This window comes from Tachyglossus aculeatus, chromosome 12, assembly GCF_015852505.1.
Source record: "Tachyglossus aculeatus isolate mTacAcu1 chromosome 12, mTacAcu1.pri, whole genome shotgun sequence".
In the NCBI taxonomy this organism is placed as follows: Eukaryota; Metazoa; Chordata; class Mammalia; order Monotremata; family Tachyglossidae; genus Tachyglossus; species Tachyglossus aculeatus.
The window spans coordinates 37,304,620-37,331,373 of record NC_052077.1 but is presented as its reverse complement, the minus strand read 5'-3'; the positions used below and the strand labels follow the sequence as shown (position 1 = coordinate 37,331,373).

At 45.5% G+C, this 26,754-nt stretch overlaps 1 protein-coding gene across 4 annotated transcripts in view; it reads right to left on the bottom strand.

The window, feature by feature from the left end:
• Positions 1-720: 720 nt before the first annotated feature.
• Positions 721-26,754, bottom strand: part of CEP44 (centrosomal protein 44) — a 31,458-nt gene continuing 5,424 nt past the window's right edge. For all 4 annotated transcript variants that reach the window (XM_038754981.1, XM_038754979.1, XM_038754980.1 and 1 more), the window contains exons 3-11: positions 26,293-26,440; positions 22,517-22,663; positions 18,832-18,954; positions 15,933-16,073; positions 13,806-14,015; positions 13,246-13,318; positions 2,452-2,582; positions 2,164-2,201; positions 721-930 (exon numbers count right to left, since the gene is read on the bottom strand). In XM_038754981.1, coding sequence (XP_038610909.1) covers positions 882-930; positions 2,164-2,201; positions 2,452-2,582; positions 13,246-13,318; positions 13,806-14,015; positions 15,933-16,073; positions 18,832-18,954; positions 22,517-22,663; positions 26,293-26,440 — 1,060 coding nt within the window. In that variant the 3' untranslated portion in view covers positions 721-881. The remainder of the gene's footprint in view (positions 931-2,163; positions 2,202-2,451; positions 2,583-13,245; positions 13,319-13,805; positions 14,016-15,932; positions 16,074-18,831; positions 18,955-22,516; positions 22,664-26,292; positions 26,441-26,754) is intronic.

Sequence of the window (26,754 nt, the reverse complement as noted above, 5' to 3'; positions counted from 1 at the left end):
TTAGTACAGTGCTCTGCACATAGTAAGCGCTCAATAAATATGATTGATTGATTGATTGACGGATGTAAGATTTCCATTAGCATCTCTTCACATCTCCAGATGAATTTACCAGTTCCAAATCACCGAACAAATAATAAAAATAGAGTACACACACACACACTCACAAACCCACCCCCTATCTCTAGAATACTGGAAGGCTTCCATCTGCGCTGCTCGTCTTAAAGAGGGTTGGGGATGAAACACTAGAGCACTCACCCCATTTCTCACCCGGCCTTTCGACTACCTCACCAAAGAAGAACCGGGTGATCAGAGTGACCTCCACTGTCTTCGTGTGCACTGAGAAACGTCCTGTGTCATCTGCTGCCTTCTGAGCGGGCGCATTTTCGGAAACCCACCCATTTGCGTTTACGGTGATACTTAAGCTCTCCTTAGGACTTCGCCAACGGTCCAGACGGCAAGACGGTATGCGAGGAGGCCTCTCGGGGACAATATGCAAGTCCCAGTTGGAACGATGCCAACAGGATGTTAACCGTGGCCCTCGATCCTGTGCTTTAAAAAACACATTACTTAGCGCACTTGCCAACAAATGTCAACACAGAAAGTACCTGGGTGGAATGACTTCACCCTGGAGAAGAAATCCATCTGAAGCAACGGGATTTTTTTTTTTCTTTTTTCCACAGACAAGTTCATCAGAGACGGGCGGTGAGAGGACATCTCGACAGAATTAAAAAGGGTGTATATTTAATAATGAAAGAAAAACTGCATACAAACCAAACGCGAACTCTCAGTGCCGACGGCGGAATCAACCCGGCATCCTTGAAACTGGGGCAACTCTGGTTCTGGGCTCCGAGCCCCTTCCGGGAAGTTCCCAGCGGAAAATTTTACGATGGGTTACTTGAATATTTCAACAGCTCGGCGGTTTCTTGAATCCTAAACACGTTTAATAAAAACGGATTAACCTAACATCTTCTCATCTTCCTTTGCACCGATCCTTTAAGCAGAAAAGGCAGTCTGGCTTGCTAAATTGTAAGTGGTACTTTTTAAGCACTTACTACGTGCCAGGAGCTGAACTAAGCGCTGGGGTGGATGCAAGGCAAACGGGGTTGGACACAGTCCCTGTCCCCCACGGGCTCACAGTCTTAATCCCCATTTTACAGATGCGGTGACTGAGGAACAGGGAAGTGAAGCGACTTGCCCAGGTTTGACACAGCAGATAAGTGGCGGAGCCGGGATTGGAACCCAGGTCCTTCTGATTCCCAGGCATGGGGCTCTATCCACTAGGCCACTAGCTCCGCTCTCTTGAAAGGTCCTTGAGGGCAGAAATGGTTGTCTACTACCTCTACTGATTGTCCTCTCCCCAGTGCTTTGTATAGTGCTCTGCACACAGTGAGTGCTCAACAAATACCATGGATCGATTAGGTGCTACTATTAAAAAGATGTCCCGATCAGAACGTGTGAAGGCCACATTTCTTCTTCGGAAATCTAACTTGTAGAAAACCAAATGTTTCGTAATTCTTCCTAAACCAGAAGAGTGGTTTGCCGATTCGCGGCACAGTGACGATGGTCATGGCGGTGCGTGTCAGCTGTATCTGTCGGGCACTAACTGTGTGCAGAGCGCTGTACTAAGCGCTAGAGAGAGTACGGCATAGCAATAAGCAGACACATTTCCTGCCCACGATGAGCTTCCTACAGCATTTAATTGGAAATGAGTTGGAGAAAATCATCTGTCATTTCAAAGCGCACAATTAGTGTTAATACGGAATCACATACGGAAGATGGAGAAAGAAGACAAATCTAGCTCTGCTTGGATTTAAATGTCGTGAACTGACTACCCGAGAATACTATTTAACGTTCCACTGCGTGGTTATTATCAAATGATAGATAATGTTCTTATTAATCACCAACCCAGAGTCCACACACTCTTTAATCCCCAGTTAATTCCATTAACAACCCTTTACCTCACTTGTTAGAAACCAAAACAGTGACTCATCCCACAAACGCATAACCGTAGGTGGATTTATTATCCACTGGAGTCGTAAGGAAATTCCACACCTGACGGGCGCCCTTTGAGGTTTGGAACACATATGCGCCTTCTACATGTGCTTTAGTCCAGTGCAATTCCCCGGGGAGAAATGAATTCCGCTGCCCTTTTCGAGGACTTACATTTTTCCTATCCTTTCCACTTTTTGCATTGTCGTCTCCTGCAATTTAAAAAGGCAAGAAATTAAGGCACTTCCACTTTAAGCATACATCCTTCAAAGACGCACTTGGAATGCACACCAATTACATTTCACTCTTAGATATCCCGAAAGATTTTTATGAGACAAACCGAGATTGGGGTTTGCACGGTTTTGCGGATTTTCTCGGTCGTGTACACAACTATAACTGATGCTTACTTGTTCTCTTGACCCGAGAGAGGAAATCAACTGAGGAGTTGCCAGTTTTCCTTACCTCTGAAACCTCTGTCAAACCGCTGTAATTAATGGGCGTAGTTTGGGGAGATGGGTCTGGGGATAAAAGCGAGCTGTATCCAGACGACTGAAGATGAAGGTTCTGTGGCATCTCCTCTTTCCTCTCTCGATCTGTGGAGAAATTCATTTTTAGGTCACCTTTGCCTTTCCGTTCTCCCAGCGGGGTCAGCGTTGGAACAGCCTGATTTACAGTGGATCACCGAAGAGAACGTAGTATTGTTAAAAAATAAAAAGGCTACTGGGACAGGTCCAAGGTGAGCTTCTTATAGTCTTTTAACATAACATGCACACAACGCGCAGTAACTACAACCTAGACAGTAGTCCCCCTGCCAAAAAAAAAAATGAAAGAAAAAAATTCCAGCTAAGATTAGCACAGGAATGTTATATTTATCATGGTTACAGTCAACTCTAACACTTAGGCAGGGAGAGTTGTGTAAAAGTAATACTTTCAAAAAGTAGCTACTTTCCAAACCAACCACCTGCTTAAGTGCACAAGTATACAATCGCTTGAGCCAGCCCTTAAAAATAGCCGATGAAACAGAGAAGCCGCTATTAATACCGAAAAATACTTTCTACGTGAGGTCTTTTTCTCAGTGATCTCAGCATCCCACTCAATTCCACAGAATCCTTTCTGAGGCAGGGGACCGGGATTGGAAGAACTGATATTAAGTGGCTTGTTTGAAGTCCTAAGAGTCAGGGCAGTAAACTGTTTAGAATTAAAGATTCTGCTCTATAAAGTAGAAAGTATCCTCAACAGCAAACTCGGTTACACCTGTATCAGAATTATACTTTTCCTTTTCAAAATGTGAAGTTGTTTTCCATATTTTAGATTATTGCAGGTGCCCACAGCAGAAACTGTGATTTGCTTTTTCTTTAACTGTTGAAATCACTTGGAGTGGAGGGGGTGGGGTTAAGAAAATCCCTGCATTGAGATTTTGGAAACTTCACGTGAGACTATCACTTTTCACCTTGGCAGCAGTGTGATCTGGTGGAAAGAGCACAGGATTGGGATGACCCGGGTTCTAATCCCAGCTCTGCCGTTTACCTCTGTGACCCTGGGTTAATCACTTCAACTTTCTGGGCCTCCATTCCCTCATCTGCAAAATGGGGATCCAACCTTGGTTCTCCCTCCAGCTTAGACTGTAGATCCATGCGGGACCTAATTATCTTGTATCCAATTATCTTGCAAATTGTATACCACAATTATTAAGCGCTTACTACATTGCTCTGCGCCCCTCTCATGACGGCACCGGAGAGTTTCCAGTACTCTACCAGTCTCGACTACAGGAGGGAGAGGCCTACCCATTCCATTCCTAGCTTGGACAGTGGCTAGCACGCGGAAGGCAATCTGCGACAAGTCAAAACGCACCTATGCTGGGCAGCGGCGGCCCGGGAGAGAGTCGAGGGTGGAGACTCAAGTTGACGGCGCGGAAGGAGGTGATGGTAAACCACTTTCAGATTTTTACCAAGAAAACTCTTTCGCTACACTACCAGAATTATGGCAGATGGAAGCGGGGCCTTTTTGGGAGAGATGTCTCCATGGAGTCGCTATGGATCAGAGACGGCTCGACAGCGTAAGACAAGACACTGCTCGGCAAACAGTAGGCACTCAATAAATATGACTGATTAATGGGGGCTTTTCCCAGACTAGATGCCCCTGTCAGGAGGGGCTTAGGAAAGCAGGTGGCATCCCCTCTGTGATTCTGCAGCTGTTAATTTAGCCGGTTTTCCCCAGCATCTTAGTGGTTTAGGGCACACCGGGCCAGCTGCTGCCTGAAGCAAACTCAGGGGGCCTGTTGACACCTGCCTAGTGGCAGGAGTCCACAGAAGATGCTCGTCAGGGGCTCCCGGGAATGTTTCCAGGCTCCGGGACCGGTCCTAATATCTCTGGAATATGAGGTCTGCAACAGTGGGATAACCCAGGGGTCCCCTCCATCCTGGGCTGGTTCACCTAAATAAGGGAAGGAGTCGTCGTCCCCGCCGTGCCGGGGTTGGCGGTTGTGTGAGGTGGATCTGCCTGGAGCTGACAGGGAGCTCTCCCCACAACTCCCCACTTCCCACAGAGGGGTGGCACATCACAGGCAACCCAATCTGGCAAGGGCTCCGGGTCTTAATAATAATAATAAGAATAAGAATAAGAATAATAATGATGGCGTTCGTTGAGCACTTACTATGTGCAACGCACTGTTCTAAGTGCTGGGGGGATACAAGGTGATCAGGTTGTCATTCATTCATTCATTCACTCAATCGCATTTATTGAGTGCTTACTGTGTGCATAGCACTGTACTAAGGGCTTGGGAAGGACAAGTTGGCAACATCTAGAGACGGTCCCTACCCAACAGCGGGCTCACAGTCTAGAAGGGGGAGACAGAGAGCAAAACAAAACATATTAACAAAATAAAATAAATGGAATAAATATGTACAAATAAAATAGAGTAATAAATCCATACAAACATATGTACATATATACAGGTGCTGTGGGAAGGGGAAGGAGGTAAGGCGGGGGGGATGGGGAGGGAAAGGAGGGGGAGGGGGCTCAGTCTGGGAAGGCCTCCCATGTGGGGCTCACAGTCTTAATCCCCATTTTACAGGTGAGGTAACTGAGGCTCGGAGAAGTTAAGTGACTTGCCCAAGGTCACACAGCAGACACGTGGCGGGGTTGGGATTTGAACCCGTGACCTCTGACTCCAAAGTCTGTGCTGTTTTCACTGAGCCATGATAACAAATGGTAAGAATGATAAGGGATCGCCTCCGCAGCCCCACTGGCACAACTGCCGCCATCACATCGGGACTCCCTGATCTGCCCTCAAAATCAATCAATCAATCGTATTTAATGAGCGCTTACTGTGTGCAGAGCCCTGTACTAAGCGCTTGGGAAGTACAAGCTGGCAACATATAGAGACAGTCCCTACCCAACAGTGGGCTCACAGTCTAAAAGGGGGAGACAGACAACAAAACCAAACATACTAACAAAATAAAATAAATAGAATGGATATGTCCAAGTAAAATAAATAGAGTAATAAATATGTACAAACATATACATATATACAGGTGCTGTGGGGAAGGGAAGGAGGTAAGATGGGGGGGATGGAGAGGGGGACGAGGGGGAGAGCAACGTAGCCTAATGGAAAGGGCAAATAATAATAATAATAATAATAATAATGATGATGGGTAGAACAGAGGGAGGGAGTTGGGGCGATGGGGAGGGGAGGAAGAGCAGAAGAAAGGGGGGCTTATTCTGAGGAGGCCTCCTGAAGGAGGTGAGCTTTCAGTGGGGCTCTGAAGGTGGGGGAGTGCGCTAGTTTGGCGGATGTGAGGAGGGAGCGCTTAAGGAATACCACAATTCTTCTTCTTCATCATCATCATCATCATCATCATCATCATCATCCCAACCCCCGGCCCGGCAAGCGGGTGGCGGCTCACTCAGGAAATGGCACCTGGCCCACTCAGGGGAAAGCCTCGGAGGGGTGGTCGGTGGACGGACCACGGATCCTTCCTTGGAAGCCGATTCGAGCCTGTTCTGTGGGCAGGAGGCTACTACAGGTGGTTCATCTCCCTCAGATAGTTGGGTTGGTCGGCTGCATTTACGGGGTGGTTCAGCTCCCCCAGGGAGTCGGTCAGTCAACTGTACTTACGGAGCGTTTGGGAGGGAACAACGTACCGCTCCAGTGATAGCCGCGGGGTCTAACTGCATGCTCCCTGTCTTCCAGAGAAGCAGCTTCAGCGAAGCAGCGTGGCTCAGTGGAAAGAGCCTGGGCTTTGGAGTCAGGGGTCATGGGTTTGAATCCCAGCTCCGCCACTTGTCAGCTGTGTGACTTTGGGCAAGTCACTCTCCCCCTCGTCCCCCTCTCCATCCCCCCCATCTTACCTCCTTCCCTTCCCCACAGCACCTGTATATATGTATATAAGCTTGTACATATTTATTACTCTATTTATTTATTTTACTTGTACATATCTATTCTGTTTATTTTATTTTGTTACTATGATTGGTTTTGTTCTCTGTCTCCCCCTTTTAAACTGTGAGCCCACTGTTGGGTAGGGACTGTCTCTATATGTTGCCAACTTGTACTTCCCAAGCGCTTAGTACAGTGCTCTGCACACAGTAAGCGCTCAATAAATACGATTGATGATGATGATGACTTCACTTCTCTGGGCCTCTGTTCCCTCATCTGGAAAATGGGGATGAAGACTGTGAGCCCCCCGTGGGACAACCTGATCTCCTTGTAACCTCCCCAGTGCTTAGAACAGTGCTTTGCACACAGTAAGCGCTTAATAAATGCCATAATTATTATTATTATTCCAGAAACCTGAGTTACGCGGAGACCTGCGGGCTCTGGTGGAGCAACCCAGTTTAGGTAAGAGACAGGGCAGATATCTTGCTTTATTTTCCTTTTTCAAAGGCAGTACAGTGCTCTGCACACAGTAAGCGCTCAATAAATACGATTGAAATACGACTGAATGGACGACACCCCCTTCGGAAAATACTGGACACCCCCTGCTCCGCCACCACCGTGACTTCGGACCATCAGGTGGTAGCTGCGCTCTAGCAAGTAAACAAGTTGACGAAATGCAAGTTTATTTCTTCATGGACCAATAGCTTTAGAAACCACATAAAAGACACAGTTATCAAATGGAAAAGCCATCACTAATGAATGTCAAAACTCACAGTCGGCACTTGCTGTGAAGGAAACTTCATACGGAAAGCACCGTTAAAAAAAAAATGCAGCACCTATTAAAAGTTACTTAGAAAACAGTTTACAATGCACGTTTTCTTCTCCTGAATTAGCTGACCACTCTTTCAAATTCAGAAAGAGGCATGCACGGATAACTGGCATCTTCTAGACTGTGAGCTCACTGTTGGGTAGGGACCGTCTCTATATGTTGCCAACTTGTACTTCCCAAGCGCTTAGTACAGTGCTCTGCACATGGTAAGCGCTCAATAAATACGACTGATTGATTGATTGATTTAAACAACTTTTGTATGTCACCAGAAATGTCACATTTTTTTTTTTTAATGGTATTTGTCAAGCGCACACTATGTGCCAGGTGTTGTACTAAGCTCTGGGGTAGAGAAGCAGCGTGGCTCAGTGGAAAGGGCACGGGCTGGTGAGTCAGAGGTCATGGGTTCAAATCCCGGCTCCGCCACTTGTCGGCTGTGTGACTTTGAGCAAGTCGCTTCACTTCTCTGTGCCTCAGTTACCTCATCTGGAAAATGGGGATTAAGACTGTGAGCCCTCTGTGGGACAACCTGATCACTCTGTATCCGCCCCAGTCAATCATCATCATCATCAATCGTATTTATTGAGCGCTTACTATGTGCAGAGCACTGTACTAAGCGCTTGGGAAGTACAAATTGGCAACATATAGAGACAGTCCCTACCCAACAGTGGGCTCACAGTCTAAAAGGGGGAGACTTTGCACATAGCAGGCACTTAACAAATTCCATTATTATTATTATTATTATGAGATACAGGATAATCAGAAGGAATACAGTCTATTTGGAGCTCCCTGGTCTTAATCCCCAGTTTACAGATGAGGCAACTGAGGCCCAGAGAAGTGGAGTGACTTGCCCAAGTTCACACAGCAGACAAGTTACGGAGCCGGGATTAGAACCCAGGTCCTTCTGACTGCCAAGGCCGTGCCCTAGCCGCTAGGCCATGCTGCTGCTCACTTGCACAGAAGCAGTGGATGTGGGCGTAGCGGTGACTTAATGCTGCCCACACAAGAAGGGAGGTAAGACCTCAGGCAGTATGGCGAGCTGAAGAGCTCATCTTGGCATGCCCAGCACTAGCCGTGTTTGACTGGGAAGTGGTAAGAGGGAGAAGGAATCAATCAATCGTATTTATTGAGCGCTTACTGTGTGCAGAGCACTGTACTAAGCGCTTGGGAAGTACAAGTTGGCAACATATAGAGACAGTCCCTACCCAACAGTGGGCTCATGGTCTGAAAGGGGGAGACAGAGAACAAAACCAAACATACTAACAAAATACAATAAATAGAATAGACATGTACAAGTAAAATAAATAAATAAATAAATAAATAAGTAAATAGAGTAATAAATATGTACAAACATATATCCATATATACAGGTGCTGCGGGGAAGGGAAGGAGGTAAGATGGGGGGATGGAGAGGGGGACGAGGGGGAGAGGAAGGAAGGGGCTCAGTCTGGGAAGGCCTCCTGGAGGAGGTGAGGTGAGGAATAGAAATGATCGGGAAGCAGGAGGATGCTAAGGAGAGGCAGGAGGATGCTAAGGAGAGGCAGGAGCAGAAAATTCAACGGTTTGGTTCCCTGTCCCCTGTCCAGCATGATAATAATAATAACAATAATGATGGCATTTATTAAGTGCTTACTATATGCCATGCACTGTTCTAAGTACTGGGGAGGTTACAAGGTGATCAGGTTGTCCCTCAGGGGGCCTCACAGTCTTAACCCCCATTTTCCAGATGAGGGAACTGAGGCACAGAGAAGTGAAGTGACCTGCCCAAAGTCACACAGCCGACAATTGGCCATGACCTCTGACTCCAAAGCCCGTGCTCTTTCCACTGAGCCGCGCTGCTTGTCCTCTAGACTGGAAGCTCATTGTGGGCGGGGAGTGTGTCGGTTTATCGTTCTAGCGTATTCTCCCGAGAGCTTGGTACAGTTCTCCGCCCACGGTAAGCATTCAGTAAATATGATTTACTGACTTAATTTCTAAAAACGGCCCCGGAAAGGGCCTCAAGTTCCGAGCTTCCTTATCAGTGTACTCTGGGCCACTGAGGTGAAATCTGGGGGCTCCCAGGTGCATCTTCAGATTTCTTGGGCTCCGATCATCATCATCGATCGTATTTATTGAGCGCTTACTGTGTGCAGAGCACTGTACTAAGCGCTTGGGAAGTACAAGTTGGCAACATATAGAGACGGTCCCTACGTGTATGTGAGGGTGTGCGTCTAGGCTCAGGAGTCTGTCACACCTGGGGCACTACAAGATAGCCTCCCCCACCCCCCAATCCACCGGTGGGTCCCCCCAACCAAAAAAATGGGTGTATGTATCGAGCGCTTACTGTATGCAAAGCACTGAACTAAGTACTTGGGAGAGTAGGACGTAACGATAAACAGACACATTCCCTTGCATGCTAAGAGGCTAGTCATTCTTGGGTTGGGTATATCTGCTTCATGAGAGCTCACCTCCTCCAGGAGGCCTTCCCACACTGAGCCCCCTTTTTCCTCTCCTTCTCCTCATCCCCCCTGCCCTACCTCCTTCCCCTCCCCACAGCGTGGCTCAGTGGAAAGAGCCCGGTCTTTGGAGTCAGAGGTCATGGGTTCGAATCCCGACTCCGCCACACGTCTGCTGTGTGACCTTAGGCAAGTCACTTAACTTCTCTGAGCCTCAGTTACCTCATCTGTAAAATGGGGATTAAGACTGTGAACCCCACGTGGGACAACTTGATCACCTTGTATCCCCCCCCCAGCGCTTAGAACAGTGCTCTGCACATAGTAAGCGCTTAACAAATGTCATCATTATTATTATTATTATGTTTGTACAGATTTATTACTCTATTTATTTGACTTGTACATACTTACTATTCTATTTTGTTAATGATGTGCATCTAGCTTTATTTCTATTTGTTCTGACGACCTGACACCTGTCCACAGGTTTTGTTTTGCCCCCTTCTAGACTGTGAGCCCATTGTTGGGTAGGGACCGTCTCTAGATGTTGCCAACTTGTACTTCCCAAGCGCATAGTACAGTGCTCTGCACACAGTAAGCGCTCAATAAATACGATTGAATGAATGAATGAATGCTTCTCCAGCTATCTTTAAGAGCTCTCGATGTGTGACGTCAGCATGGCTGTCTCTACTACAGCTATTAACTCCTGGAGAGCAAGAGAGGGTCTATTAATCCCATTTTAATAACCGTCTAGAGCAGTACCATCATCATCATCATCGATCGTATTTATTGAGCGCATACTATGTGCAGAGCACTGTACTAAGCGCTTGGGAAGTACAAGTTGGCAACATATAGAGACAGTCCCTACCCAACAGTGGGCTCACAGTCTAACCGTTCCCGGGGAGGCAGTGGATCGGTGAATCGATCACTCGCATTTACCGAGCGCTGTGTGCGGAGCACTGTACTAAGCGCTCTGCCCTTTGCCGAGCCCCGTTCGATACCTTCCAAGGATTTTCGTCAGAATGGGAACGAACAGAATTCAGATGAGAGGAAAACCGAGAGGACTGATTTGGGATTGTCCGCTTGTGCTGGTTCTTCTTCTAGATTCCCACCGGCTGACCACTCCAACTTGTACTTCCCAAGCGCTTAGTACAGTGCTCTGCACACAGTAAGAGCTCAATAAATACGATTGATTGATTGATTGATTGATTGATTGATTGTGATGCTCATTAGGGATGCGCTAATAACACTGCCCGAAAAGGGTCCTTTTGTAGGCTGCCCTAAGGGACAGTAGAAGCACTGAGACTACTCTGGAGAGCACTGGCCAACGTCTCCATTACTCTCAGCTCTTGAAGGAAACCATAAGCAGGAAACAGACAAATGAAAAATCACACACACACTCACATCCCACATTCTCTCCCCTGTGCCCCCAGCTCCTGGGCAAAACTGCTAAGCAATACCCCCGGGGAATAAACATTACCATTATGTGATTCGATTTTCTCCAACAAAACAGGCCATCTTAAAATTATGTGCTAACTCCTGGGAACTAGAGCGTGCAGAGTACAGACATTATATATTATTATTATGAGTAACTCTGTGGAAACCACTACAGGGATGGTCCACCTGCCAATCACTGTTAAGACAATATGAAGGATCAGAGCGGGGCCTGCAACAAAACAGTTGGAATATTCACAGAGAAAGGTCTTTTAACAGGACTCTCCCTAGGTCGAATTTCTGCCACAGAGTAGGATCTGAACTGGAACATTGACTGATGGCTCCAGCTATCCGGCAGGCGTTTTGGAAAGGAGACAGTTGCAGGCATGCCCTTGATTTAATAAGCTCCGGCAGCCCCAAAAGAAACAAGATATTCAGTCTCCTTCCCTGTAAGAAATGATATTTTTAGTTACTATTTGCTCAGTGAAACTGTCGCTGAAAAAGCTGGAAGGCGCAATCTGGAGTTGGATTTTTCGCCCGGCAGAACACAGTCTACTTGTGACGTGAAGCTCTGCTCAGAAAGCCGCCCGATCCACATGAAAGAGATCGGCGGACTGAATTAGGATCCTACCTTATTAAGGAAACTATAAAACAGCATCCCGAGGAAACTCGATAGAAAGGGAAACAGCTTCAGCTAATTAGAAGTTACAGTCCCTTTGCCTCTACAAACAAAAGCTCACAGTACACGGCGTCCAGAGTAATTCAGAAGCCCCATATTAACGTCCAAAGGCACTGAGATCAATTTACGAGAAAGTTTTAACCACAGAGAACGCTCTGGAATCGAGATGGATGGGAAAAGTCGGCATGCGTTTCCTCAGCGGCGTGGTAAGTATCTTGGATTCGGCAGAGGGTAACGTTTTCTTCTTCGAAGGGGTGCACTGCTCTAGCCGCGTTTGTCCGAGCATCGGGGGGGATGTCCGACAATTGAGCCAGATGTAAAACTTCTTCATCTTGGCCTCTCTGGGCTAGTAACAGGTGCGGTTATAGTACTTTTTAAGCGCTTGTGCACAGAGTATTAAGCGCTGGGAGGTCAAAAGAAGCAGCATGGTGGAGTGGATAGACACAGGCCTGGAGTCAGAAGGTTTTAATCCCAGCTCCACGACTTGTCTGCCACGTGACCATGGGCAAGTCATTTCATTTCTCTGTGCCTCAGTTACCTCATCAGTAAAATGGACATTGAAATTGAGAGCCCCACACAGAATACAGACTGTATCCAATCTGATTATCTTGCATCCACCCCAGCGCTTAGAACAATGCCTGACACATAGTAAGCGCTTAACAAGTACCATTATTATTACTACTGTTATTATTATTATTAACAAGCACCAAGACATAGGCTGATCAGCCGTGGTCAGTCTCCCAAATGAATACATGAGGCAGGGGAATTTTGATGCCATCAGAAGCATCAGCTGGGAGATCAGGGAGCAAACTAGTGACTTTGAAACTGACGAAGATGGGTTCTATCCATGAAGACAAACAAGAGCTATCTTCCTCTTTGGGGTGGGCCACATTCTGTTTATTGTTTTTTTCTAAATTTGTCATAGCTGGGGCTGGGATTTCATTTCTCCACATTCTGTAACGTCCTCGCGCGGTGCTCTGTAGGTCCACAATACTAAATTAATGCTACATCAAGAATATCTTCATATGGCCTGACAATGGGACACCTGAGGCCTGGTGGCCTATTCTGTTTCCTTCGGGCAGTGGTGAAATGGGGCGTGGGGGGATGCGGCTCTCCAGAATTAGCGGGGGCAAAATTAAAGTTGGTCCTTGGAGATTTTCCCCATACAACCAACCGCCCTGAAGAAAATCCCCAGGCAGCAACTTTACCTCTACAACAAAACCAAACAAAAACTCACAAATGCATTCCCGCCTACTGCCGTTCCCCAAGAACTAACTGGCACAGTCTTGCCTGTGCCCACTGAAAACCAACTCCATTTCTGAGACATCTTGCTATGGGAAAGAGTATCAGTCTCATGTGGCCTCTTGGTTACGGATACTGTTACCGAATCTACTGGCCTTGACAACAATTTCTGGTCAAATTCAGGATTTCCTAGGCACTCCTGGAAAAAAGTAATGACGAGATGAGAAATATCTCCCCGCAGCTTGAAAAGACGCAGAACGCAAGGACTCACCACTGGGCGTGAGATCCGTGTTCTTGATCGATGTACGTTCCTTTCTCCCCTCGTTAAATATGGACGGATCATTCTGAAATGAAACATCTGAATTCTTAATGGCGTAAAAAAAACATAAGACTGCGCTTAGAACAGTGCTTTGCACATAGTAAGCGCTTAACAAATGCCATCATTATTATTATTATTATAAGACTGCCACACTTCTTTTTTAGACTCATTTCTGAAAGGTCTAAACTGTATGGAAACTACATCCATTTGTCCAGCATAGGAAAGGTAACGGTCTTTCATATGCACAAGTAAGATAAAACTGCGGATCATTCCATTAGCAGAAGTAGGATAAAACTGTAATTCATTCTTTTGTCTACTTTTGGGGAAAAGGGCTCTAAATTAGTGTTTCAGGGCATACCAGGAAATGTGAATATCTGAATTTAGCATTCATCAAGTGCTTCTACAGACCTCACTGAATTCTCAAACCCTTCAGGTTTGACTGAGCATGAATAAATGAATGAAAGAATTGTAATCATCTTCTGAACAACGGCATAAGTCACAAGAGCAAATACCTTTTTAGGTTGCAAGAGCAGTTCCGTTTCAAGAAGGAGAACACGGCTTAGGAGATTATTCCAGGCTTTTTCATCTATGACCACTTTTCCTTTCAACTGGGCTTCCAAATTGTGTAATTTATCCTCTACCCTACTCAGTTTGTCAAGCTTTTCTTGGCATTCAGCAAGTCCTCTCTGCAGCGCTGCGATCAGAGTGCTGAATTCTGGATCCTAAATTGGTTAAGGAGAAAACCGATTTTACAATACACCAAACAAGCTGAAATTCAGCTAAATGACGATCGACATGCCTTTTCTACCTAAAAGAAATCTTTCCCCTCTTGAAGACTTTCCCTGTCAAAGAAAATTAAATCAGTATCTTGCTAAATGCATAAACCAATCAATCAATGATATCTATTTAGTGCTTACTGTGTGCACAGCACAATACTAAGTGATTGGGAGAGTACACTCTATCAGAGTTGGTAATAATACAATAATAATGGCATTTATTAAGAGCTTATTATGTGCAAAGCACTGTTCTAAGCGCTGGTAGATATCTTCCCTGCCCATAGCAACCCCAAAATAAGAACCATCCCCAAATTCGGTTAATCTAGCTTCTTACATCCCTGTTTGAGAACTCTCATCATTCATTCATTCAATTTTATTTATTGAGCGCTTACTGTGTGCAGAGCACTGTACTAAGTGCTGGGAAAGTACAATTCAGCAACAAGTAAAGACAATTCCTGCCCACAACAGGCTCACAGTCCAGAAAGGGGGGGGCAGGCATCAAAACAAGTAAGCAGGCATCAACAGCATCAGCATAAGTAGAATTATAGTTATATACACATCACTAATATAAATAGATAGGATTATAAATATGTACATATATATAAAAGTGCTGTGGGGAGGGGCCAGAGCAAAGGGAGTGAGTCAGGGCGATGGGGAGGGGAGGAAGACCAGAGTCTGGGAAGGCCTCTCGGAGGAGGTGAGCCTTATCCCCAGTGCAGCACCACAAAGAACGAATTTATGAGGAGAACGGAGCATTGGATCGCTGGAAAGAATCTGTCTTCGGGGGCTCACAATCTAATGCTAACAGGACCCCTCACATCCAAGCAGTCACCAAAACCTGCCGGTCTCAGCTCCGCAACATTGCCAAGATCCGCCCTTTCCTCTCCATCCAAACCGCTACCCTGCTCATTCAAGCTCTCATCCTATCCCGTCTGGACTACTGCACCAGCCTTCTCTCTGATCTCCCATCCTCGTGTCTCTCTCCACTTCAATCCATACTTCATGCTGCTGCCCGGATTATCTTTGTCCAGAAACGCTCTGGACATATTACTCCCCTCCTCAAAAACCTCCAATGGCTACCGATCAATCTGCGCATCAGGCAGAAACTCCTCACCCTGGGCTTCAAGGCTGTCCATCACCTCGCCCCCTCCTACCTCACCTCCCTTCTCTCCTTCTACAGCCCAGCCCGCACACTCCGCTCCTCCACCGCTAATCTCCTCACTGTACCTCGCTCTTGCCTGTCCCGCCATCGACCCCCGGCCCACGTCATCCCCCGGGCCTGGAATGCCCTCCCTCTGCCCATCCGCCAAGCTAGCTCTCTTCCTCCCTTCAAGGCCCTGCTGAGAGCTCACCTCCTCCAGGAGGCCTTCCCAGACTGAGCCCCTTCTTTCCTCTCCCCCTCGTCCCCCTCTCCATCCCCCCGTCTTACCTCCTTCCCTTCCCCACAGCACCTGTATATATGTATATATGGTTGTACATATTTATTACTCTATTTATTTATTTATTTATTTATTTTACCTGTACATTTCTATCCTACTTATTTTATTTTGTTGGTATGTTTGGTTCTGTTCTCTGTCTCCCCCTTTTAGACTGTGAGCCCGCTGTTGGGTAGGGACTGTCTCTATGTGATGCCAATTTGTACTTCCCAAGCGCTTAGTACAGTGCTCTGCACATAGTAAGCGCTCAATAAATACGATTGATTGATTGATTGATTGACAGATGACAAACCCCAACATGGAAAAATAAAAGAGTGAAAGTTGTATGAGGTTAGGGTTGATATAAACACAGGTACATGAAGTGTGGGGAAAAGCCCAACGTATCTCCGACTGATCACAAATTGACAGTGGCTCCAAAAATCCTTACTTGTTGCTCACACGGGCCTTCGATAACCTCCTTCCCAGGCATATCCGATTCTTTGTCATCTTCCGTTATTGAATGGGCTCTAGCACTAGGTAATTCCACATTGTCTTCCTTACCAGGGTGACGCTCCACCATAGCTTTTTTCTGTTGAAATAAAATAAAAAAAAAGTCAAGTGCATACAGACGCGCGCTAGAAAAGTTTCACCTCGTGTGAGTCAGAGCCCAGGCTTTTGCGAGAATGTCCCCTCTGAGGAGGACATTCAAATTCAGCACTTCAGGACTCCCTTAACTCTATTCCCGTGAACCCAAGCAATTTGATCTCGAAAGCATTGGAGGGCTTTTCTGAATTTAAGAGCAGATGGCTCTAATCCTTTCAGAGGAATGTAAAGATTATAGGAAACTTCAAAGAAAAAACATAATATGACTGAAATCTAGTTTAGCTTTTGATGGAGAAACAAACAGGGAGGAAAAAAAACCACACCCCAAAGTTTGAAAATCTTTAGTAGAGAGAATCCCACCTTGGCCAGGACTCTGGTTTTTCAGAATTCCCTCAAAATGGATGGATGCTTCACCCCTAATTTGCTTCGGGGTCGGAGGGCAGCCCTGACTGGTTAGTTGGGTTGCTGCTTAGCACTGGAGAGGGAAGAGCCCAGCCACTTTCACAGTCACATGAAAAGCAGCGTGCCCTAATGGACAGAGCCCGGGCCCGGCAGTCTGAAAGGCCTGGGTTCTAATTTCCACTCTGCCACTTGCCTGCTGTGTGACCTTGGGCAAGTCCCTTCACTTCTCTGGGTCTCAGTTCTCTCCCCTGTAAAATGAGGATTAAGACTGTGAGCCCCTCGTGGGACGGGGATGGTGTCCAACCTGATTATCCTGTGTCTTCCCCAGCGCTTAAGTACAACGCCTGGCACGTAGTAAGTAAGTTTTTAGACTGTGAGCCCACTGTTGGGTAGGGACTGTCTCTCTGTGTTGCCAACTTGTACTTCCCAAGCGCTTAGTACAGTGCTTTGCACACAGTAAGCGCTCAATAAATGCGATTGATTGATTGATAGTAAGCACTTAATGAATCCCCTTAAAAAAAATAGTCTCCACTTCCTTTTTTCTGGGGACCGAAAGATCCCGCTTCATTAGGCTTTTCCTATATTCTAAGATTTCAGCCGTTTAACAGCTCTTTGGTGAAGGGAGGGAGGGGTGTGCTTTCTCTGTGCTGAAGTACGCAATTGGAAGACAGTGCTAGACTGTGAGCTGAAGACCTACTCGGGGGTGCCGCTCGTGGTTTCTCCCCTGTGTCGACCCCCAGCCCATGTCCTCCCCCCAGCCTGGAATGCCATCCCTCCCTACATCCGCCAAGCTAGCTCTCTTCCTCCCTTCAAAGCCCTACTGAGAGCTCACCTCCTCCAGGAAGCCTTCCCACACTGAGCCCCCTTTTTCCTTTCCTCCTCCCCATCCCCCCGCCCTACCTCCTTCCCCTCCCCACAGCACCTGTATATATGTTTGTACAGATTTATTACTCTACCTTTTTGACTTGTACGTATTTACTATTCTATTTATTTTGTTAATGATGTGCATCTAGCTTTAATTCTATTTGTTCTGACGACTTGACACCTGTCCACATGTTTTGTTTTGTTGTCCGTCTCCCCCTTCTAGACTGTGAGCCTGCTGTTGGGTAGGGACCGTCTCTACATGTTGCCAACTTGTACTTCCCAAGCGCTTACTACAGTGCTCTGCACACAGTAAGCGCTCAATACAATTGAATGAATAATAATAATAATAATAATGGCATTTATTAAGCGCTTACTATGTGCAAAGCACTGTTCTAAGCGCAGGGGAGGTTACAAGGTGATCAGGTTGTCCCACGGGGTGCTCACAGTCTTCATCCCCATTTTACAGATGAGAGAACTGAGGCCCAGAGAAGATAAGTGACTTGCCCAAAGTCACACAGCTGACAATTGGCGGAGCGGGGATTTGAACTCATGACCTCTGACTCCAGAGCCCGGGCTCTTTCCACTGAGCCACACTGCTTCTCATGAAGTTCTTCTAGACTGTGAGCCCACTGTTGGGTAGGGACCGTCTCTATATGTTGCCAACTTGTACTTTCCAAGCACTTAGTACTTAGTACAGTACTCTGCACATGGTAGGCGCTCAATAAATACGATTGAATGAATGAATGTGGGCATTCCCTGTGGGCAGGGAATGTGTCCGCTGTATTGTTATATTGTACGCTACCAAGAGCTCAGTACAGTGCCTTACACACAGTAAGTGCCCAATAAATACAATAGACTGAGTGTACAATCTAACAGAGTTGGTAGATGTGTATCCCTTCTCATAAGGAACTGGCAACAGACACATAAGGAAATATGAAACCACAAAAGACCAACATAAAAGGCAAGGACAATGGATAAAAACAGATGAACTTGTTTCATGTCCTGGATCCCAAAGCACTTCTATTTAGTGCCAGGCAGAAAACATGGATTATTTGAAAATCACTCAGGCAAAATAATTTCTGGGCCTCTTCTTCATTCATTCAATCGTATTTATTGAGTGCTTACTGTGTGCAGAGCACGGCTTAGGAAGGATGGAAGAGTAGCGGAGGGGGTTGAGAACACGGGGGTTGGAGAGGGGGAGGAGAGACTTGGGGGAGCTGATTAACTTGATGGAGTTAATTTTAGTAATGAAATAGGAGGCTAGATCGTTGGGGGTGAGGGATGGAGGAGGGGGAGGAACAGGGGGCCTGAGAAGGGAGTTGAATGTACGGAAGAGCTGATGGGGATGATGGGCATGGCTGTCAATAAGGGAGGAGAAATAGTTTTGTCTCGCAGAGGAGAGGGCAGAGTTAAGGCAGGAAAGGATAAATTTGAAATGAACAAGGTTGGTGTTTCAGCAACATCTCCTAGTTCCAAACCTGTTCAGAAGTCATAATCTTGCCGACGATGTTGACGATAACAGGATCAGCAAAACGGTCTTCAGAATTTCCCTGGGAATCCGACTTAACAGAACCCCCCTTCTTTCTGGGATGTGATTTAACCTAAAAGAAACCACAGTAAAAAGGTCAATCTTTTCAAGTAGCCATTCTTGAACTCACCTCCGTGGATTTTTTTTTTTCCTTTTTATAGGGAGAACTAGTTTGTTTGGTTTTTTTGGAGGGGGGCGTTGTTTGTTTATACTTTTACATTCTGGTTTCTTAGCATTTCTTTTTCACTGCATTATCACCTGAAGTACTCTGGTGAAACTTGAGGCAAAAGCAAAAATGCCAGCGTTTGCAAAGGCAAGAAAAAAAAAAGTTTCTGATTCTCGAAAGCATGATTTTTTTCAACATTCTCCCTGACTCCAGTGTTTACCGTATTCTTTCACCCATTCTGATCCTCTCCCCTGTCAGTTTCATTTTAGCCGCCTGTTTGCCCTGACTCACCTTCCGCTCTCTTTTCACTCATTCACTCATTCATTCAATGGCATTTATTGAGCGCTTAATGTGTAGAGAGCACTATACTAAGCACTTGGCCTAGTGGATACAGCACAGGCCTGGGACTCAGAAGGCCCTGGGTTCTAATCCTGACTCTGCCACTTGTCAGCTGTATGACCTTGGGCAAGTCATTTCACTTCTCTGGGCCTCAGTTACCTCATCTGCAAAATGGGGATGGAAACTGTGAGCACCATCTGAGACAGGGGCTGTGTCCAACCCAATCTGCCTCTGCTTATGTAATAATAATGTCATTTATTAGCCCACTGTTGGGTAGGGACTGTCTCTATATGTTGCCAACTTGTACTTCCCAAGCGCTTAGTACAGTGCTCTGCACACCGTAAGAGCTCAATAAATACGATTGAATGAATGAATGAATAAATACGATTGAATGAATGAATGAATTTATTAAGCGCTTACTATGTGCAAAGCACTGTTCTAAGCGCTGGGGAGGTTACAAGGTGATCAGGTTGTCCCATGGGGGGCTCACAGTCTTCATCCCCATTTTGCAGATGAGGGAACTGAGGCACACAGAAGTGAAGTGACTTGCCCAAAGTCACACAGCTGACAATTGGCGGAGCCAGCATTTGAACTCACATCTGACTCCAAAGCCTGGGCTCTTTCCACCGAGCCACACTGCTTCTCTGTATATATGTTGTATATATGTATATATGTTTGTACGTATTTATTACTCAATTTTACTTGTACATATCTATTCTACTGATTTGATTTTATTTTGTTAATATGTTTTGTTTTGTTCTCTGTCTCCCGCTTCTAGACTGTGAGCCCGCTGTTGGGTAGGGACCGTCTCTATATGTTGCCAACTTGTTCTTCCCAAGTGCTTAGTCCAGCGCTCTGCACACAGTAAGCACTCAATAAATACGACTGACTGATTGATTGATTGATTGTACTTCCCAAGCGCTTAGTACAGTGCTCTGCACACAGTAAGTGCTCAATATATACGACTGATTGATGGATTGATTGATTCTCTGCTGCTTGTATCCACCTCAGCGCTCAGTAAGGTTCCTGGCACTTAGTCGGCGCTTAACAAATACCATTATTTATTATTATTCTGTTTCCTGGCGATTTATCCCTAATGGGGCTTCTCACTGATGCTGTTGTTCCTGCTGACGGCAGGTAGTGATACCCACTTGCCCACACGGAGGGTCTTAGGGGGAGGGGAGAACCACAGTATATATGTTTGTACATATTTATTACTCTATTTATTTATTTCTTTATTTTACTTGTACATATCTATTCTATTTATTTTATTTTGTTAGTATGTTTGGTTTTGTTCTCTGTTTCCCCCTCTTAGACTGTGAGCCCACTGTTGGGTAGGGACTGTCTCTATATGTTGCCAACTTGTACTTCCCAAGCGCTTAGTACAGTGCTCTGCACACAGTAAGCGCTCAATAAATACGATTGATTGATTGATTGATTGCTCTCTTCTCTGTTTTTCTCATTTTTTAACATTTCTCTCCTATTCGCCCTTCAATAATGAGAGTAATAATAACAGCAGTATTAATCAATCGTATTTACTGAGCGCTTACTGTGTGCAGAGCACTGTACTAAGCACTTATTAGTATTAGTATTTTTAAGTATTAGTTAAGTCTTTACTACGTACCAAGCACAGCAGTATTAGTTAAGTCTTTACTATGTACCAAGCACTGTACTAACCGCTGGGGTAAGTACGAGATAAACAGGTCTCACAAGGGACTCATGGTCTAATTACGAGTGAGAACTGGTATTTCCTTGAAGAACTCCCTTCAAAGCCCTATTGAGAGCTCACCTCCTCCAGAAGGCCTTCCCAGACTGAGCCTTCCTCTCTCCCTCCCCAAAAGCGCTCAATAAATATGACTGAATGAATCCCCCCGGCCCACAGAACCTGTATATATGTTTGTACAGATTTATTACTCTATTTTACTTGTCCATATTTACTATTCTATTCATTTTATTCTGTTAATATGTTTTGTTTTGTTGTCCGTCTTCCCCTTCTAGACTGTGAGCCCGCTGTTGGGTAGGGACCGTCGCTGTATGTTGCCGACTTGTAATCAATCAATCAATCAATCGTATTTATTGAGCGCTTACTATGTGCAGAGCTCTGTGCTAAGCGCTTGGGAAGTACAAATTGGCATCACATAGAGACAGTCCCTACCCAACAGTGGGCTCACAGTCTAAAAGGGGGAGACAGAGAACAGAACCAAACATACCAACAAAATAAAACAAGTAGGATAGAAATGTACAAGTAAAATAAATAAATAAATAAATAAATAGAGTAATAAATATGTACAACCATATATACATATATACAGGTGCTGAGGGGAAGGGAAGGAGGTAAGACGGGGGGGATGGAGAGGGGGACGAGGGGGAGAGGAAAGAAGGGGCTCAGTCTGGGAAGGCCTCCTGGAGGAGGTGAGCTCTCAGTAGGGCCTTGAAGGAGGAAGTGGGAGAAGAGGAAAGAGGGGCTTAGTCAGGGAAGGCCCCTTGGAAGAGATGGGCCTTCAATAAGGCTTTGAAGCGGCAGGGGAAAATCACTGCCTGGCAGATTTGAGGAAGGAGGGCATTGCGTGCCAGAGGGAGGATGTGGGTGAGGGATCGATCGGCGGCAGATAGACGAGATCGAGACACGGTGAGAAGGTTACCATTAGAGCAGCAGAGTGTGCCGGCTGGATTTAGTAGGCGAGTAACAAGGTGAGGTGACAGGGGGCAAGGGGATTGAGGGCTTTAAAGCCAACAGTGGGGAGTTTTGGTTTGATGCAGTCCATAAATACCACTGATTAATTGATTAAAATTATGTTGTACTTCCCAAGCGCTTAGCGGTACCCTGACAGACTGATTCAGCTCACCAGATTCACAATGCCAAAAAAGAAGAGGCGGTTTACATTAAACCGTCAGCTAAATTCAGCAAGTTGCAAATGCTAGTGGCTGACATCACAGTACTACGTTTCATTGGTTTGGAATGGAAAAAACTCATCAAGGAAGCAATTTTTCGTTCCTCGATCTTTAACTACAAAGCATTTTCACTGCAGAACATTTTTCTTACAGGGGCATATACTGTAACGGCAATGTATTGATTACTTTTGAGAAATAAAGGCAACACTTTACCATGAATCAATATCCAAATGCCCACCTTATTAAGATTGCACAAGTCCTTATGTTTCTTCATCACAGAGTTCATAATATCGCAAACGATCTGAATTTTCCTTTCGGCAAATCCACACTGGAGAAACTGATGCTTTGTTAGAACTGGTTTGTACTGAAATTGATCCCGAAGAAGCTGTAGAGGGAAAGAAAAATCAACATTCAATCAACTGCAAGTAAACAGAGAGATTCTCTTCCTGTTTGGAAAAAGGATGGTAATTTAGAATACAGGAGCGGAATGCTGAAACTGCATATGTGTCTCAATTACCATTAGCTCCCTAAAACTTTAATTATAGGGCTAAAGTCTTTATCACCCAACACTGATTGTTGCAGTGCATCTTATTTTAATTGGCTTGGCAACCTACCAAAAGGCTCTATAACCAAGCATACAATGACTAAATGGCGAAGTTCAACAAAAAGGCAACAAAAAAATTGGGAAATAAGTGAAATTAGTAAAACTTTAAAATTTACATTTAATTACAATTTAAAAGGCACTTCCATCCTTCCCGCCTCACACGCTCGCAACCTTGGTGTCATCCTTGACTCCGCTCTCTCGTTCTCATTAATTGACTGTGAGCCCGCTGCTGGGTAGGGACTGTCTCTATATGTTGCCAACTTGTACTTCCCAAGCGCTTAGTACAGTGCTCTGCACACAGTAAGCGCTCAATAAATACGATTGATTGATTGATTGATTAGGGGAGGGGGGAGAACCCCAATTGTCCATTCGCTTCGGTTTCTGGCTCAACCTTTGCTTCCGATCGCCTGGTTTGGAGTTGCACACCGGCATTAAGCAATCGACAGTATTTACTGAGTACTTACTGTGTGCAGAGAACACTGTACTAAGTGCTTAGGAGAGTACAATATAATAAAGGTGGTTGAAACGCTCCCTGTCCACAAGGCAAACAGCAGTGTGGCCTAGTACTACTACTAATAATAATGATGATGGCATTTGTTAAGCGCCTACTATGTGCAAAGCACTGTTCTAAGCGCTGCGGAGGTTACAAAGTGATCCGGTTGTCCCAAGACGGGGCTCACAGTCTTAATCCCCATTTTACAGATGAGGGGGGAACTGAGGCCCAGAGAAGTTAAGTGACTTGCCCAAAGTCACACAGCTGACAATGGGCGGAACCAGAATTTGAACCCAAGACCTCTGACTCCAAAGCCGGCGCTCTTTCCACTGAGCCACGCTGCTTCTCAGCCGGGGCCTGGGGGCCAGAGGATCTGGGTTCTAATCCCGGCTCTGCCATTTGTCTGCTGTGTGACCTTGGGCAAGTCACTCCCTTCTCTGTTCCTCAGTTTCCTCAAATGAGTAATGGGGATTCTCCCTCCTACTTAGACGATGAGTCCCATAAGGTTAGGGACTGTATCTGGCCTAATTAACTTGTATCTGCCCCAGCACTTACAACAGTGTTTGCCACATAGTACGTGCTTAAAAACCTTAAAAAAAGCGCTTGGAACAGTGCTTTGCACATAGTAAGTGCTTAATAAATGCCATTTAAAAAAAAACAAAAAAACAACAACAGAGCTTACAGATGAGGGAACTGAGGCCCAAAGAAGTGAAGTGACTTGCCCAAAGTCACACAGCTGACAATGGGCGGGGGCCGGGATTTGAACCCATGACCTCTGACTCCAAAGTCCCGTGCTCTTTCCACTGAGCCCGGGCCTGGGAGCCAGAAGATCTGGGTTCTAATCCCGACTCTGCCATTTGTCTGCTGTGTGACCTTGGGCAACTCACTCCCTTCTCTGTTCCTCAGTTTCCTCAAATGAGTAATGGGGATTCTCCCTCCCACTTAGATGATGAAAGCAGAAAGCAGCGTGGCTCAGTGGAAAGAGCCCGGGCTTTGGAGTCAGAGGTCATGGGTTCGAATCCCAGCTCCGCCACATGTCTGCTGTGTGACCTTGGGCAAGTCACTTAACTTCTCTGAGCCTCAGTTACCTCATCTGTAAAATGGGGATTAAGACCGTGAGCCCCACGTGGGACAACCTGATCACTTTGTATCCCCCAAGCGCTTAGAACAGTGCTTTGCACATAGTAAGCGCTTAACAAATGCCAACATTATTATTATTATTATTATGATGATGATGAGTCCCATAAGGTTAGGGACTGTATCTGGCCTAATTACCTTGTATCTGCCCCAGCACTTACAACAGTGTTTGCCACACAGTACGTGCTTAACCAATACCTTAAAAAAAAAAAAAGCAGAGTTTATAGTCTTGTGGATTGGAATCGTCAGTGGAAATTATCCAGATCACTGCAACTCCCAGGAGTCTTCAGGACTTTCCACCCTCTTCTTCCCTCACCTCAAATCCGCTGGCAGTAGGCCCCAACCCAGAATCAATCAATCAATCGTATTTATTGAGCGCTTACTGTGTGCAGAGCACTGTACTAAGCGCTTGGGAAGTACAAGTTGGCAGCATATAGAGACGGTCCCTACCCAACAGTGGGCTCACAGCCTAGAAGGGGATGTCCAGGGCCCACTTAGAAGTTGTTCTACTGCTAGCAGTGGAAATAAAAGCTCTCCCTTTCACCTCTTAAAATTGTACCTAAATGACAATCAATTGACACAACAGAGTTAAACGCACTATCAATCAATCAATCGTATTTATTGAGCGCTTACTGTGTGCAGAGCACTGTACTAAGCGCTTGGGAAGTCCAAGTTGGCAACATATAGAGACAGTCCCTACCCAACAGTGGGCTCACAGTCTAGAAGGGGGAGACAGAGAGCAAAATCAAACGTACTAACAAAATAAAATAAATAGAATAGATATGTACAAATAAAATAAATAAATAAATAGAGTAATAAATATGTATAAACATGTATACATATATACAGGTGCTGTGGGGAAGGGAAGGAGGTAAGATGGGGGGGATGGAGAGGGGGACGAGGGGGAGAGGAAGGAAGGGGCTCAGTCTGGAAGTTAGGCAAGTCACCTAACTTCTCCGGGCCTCAGTTACCTCATTTGTAAAATGGGGATTAAGACTGTGTGCATCCCGTGGGACACCCTGAACAACTTGTAACCACCCCAGCGCTTACAACAGTGCTTTGCACATAGTAAGCGCTTAATAAATGCCACCATTATTGTCATTAATAATAATTATAAATAATAATTAATAGATATAATTAATAATAATTATAATTGATTAATATAATTAATAGTTGATTATTATTAATAATGATTATGATTAGAGGGGAGAAATCAATCGATTTTATTTTGTTTTCTCCTAAGTGCTTATTACATTGCAGCCACTCTACTATCCAAGGGGGAAAAAACAAGCTGAGTAGGTTGAATACAGTGTCGAGGCAGGGGCAGGACTCCCCCTTTTAGACTGTGAACCCATTGTTGGGTAGGGACTGTCTCTATATGTTGCCAATTTGTCCTTCCCGAGCGCTTAGTACAGTGCTCTGCACATAGTAAGCGCTCAATAAATACGATTGATGATGATGATGATGATGATGAGGCAGGACAAGTTTTCATCCCCATTTTCCAGGTGAGATTAGTTAAACGCACTAATGGTGCATGTAATTAAATTGGTTTTACTGATAATCAATCAGTACTTACTGAGCATTTACTATGTGCAGAGCGCTGTACTAAGCGCTTGGGCGAGTACGCTGGGACTTGTATCGTCCCTAGCTTTTAGTACAGTGCTTGGCACATAGCGGGCCCTTCACGGAGGCTATCGCTATCACTACAGGTTTCCTAACAGTGAGGTTTTTTCTCTTTATCGGCCAGTTCTTAGGGGGAAGAACTCTGAACAACCGATACCTTGTAGACGGCATCTAGGAAGCGGACGTCGTTCTTCCCTATGAGTTCCACGCCTGAAGCCACGAGCAAATCTGCTATACAAGTTGAGTAGGACGTGAAAGCATAGCTGATGATGGGTAGAAAGGCTGCTGGATCTCCCTTGACCATTCTGTTGGAGAGGGGGAAAAGCATTCAAAATGACAAACACAAAATAAACAACTTGGATGAATTCCATTTTTCAAAATCGAATTAAGACTACCAAAAGGATGGAAAAGTTCTCCGAGTATCTGCCGCACATTTGGTGGCCCTCCCTCGGGGGAATCTCGAAATGAATCAATCAATCAATCAATCAATCGTATTTATTGAGCGCTTACTATGTGCAGAGCACTGTACTAAGCGCTTGGGAAGTACAAATTGGCAACACATAGAGACAGTCCCTACCCAACAGTGGGCTCACGGTCTAAAAGGGGGAGACAGAGAACA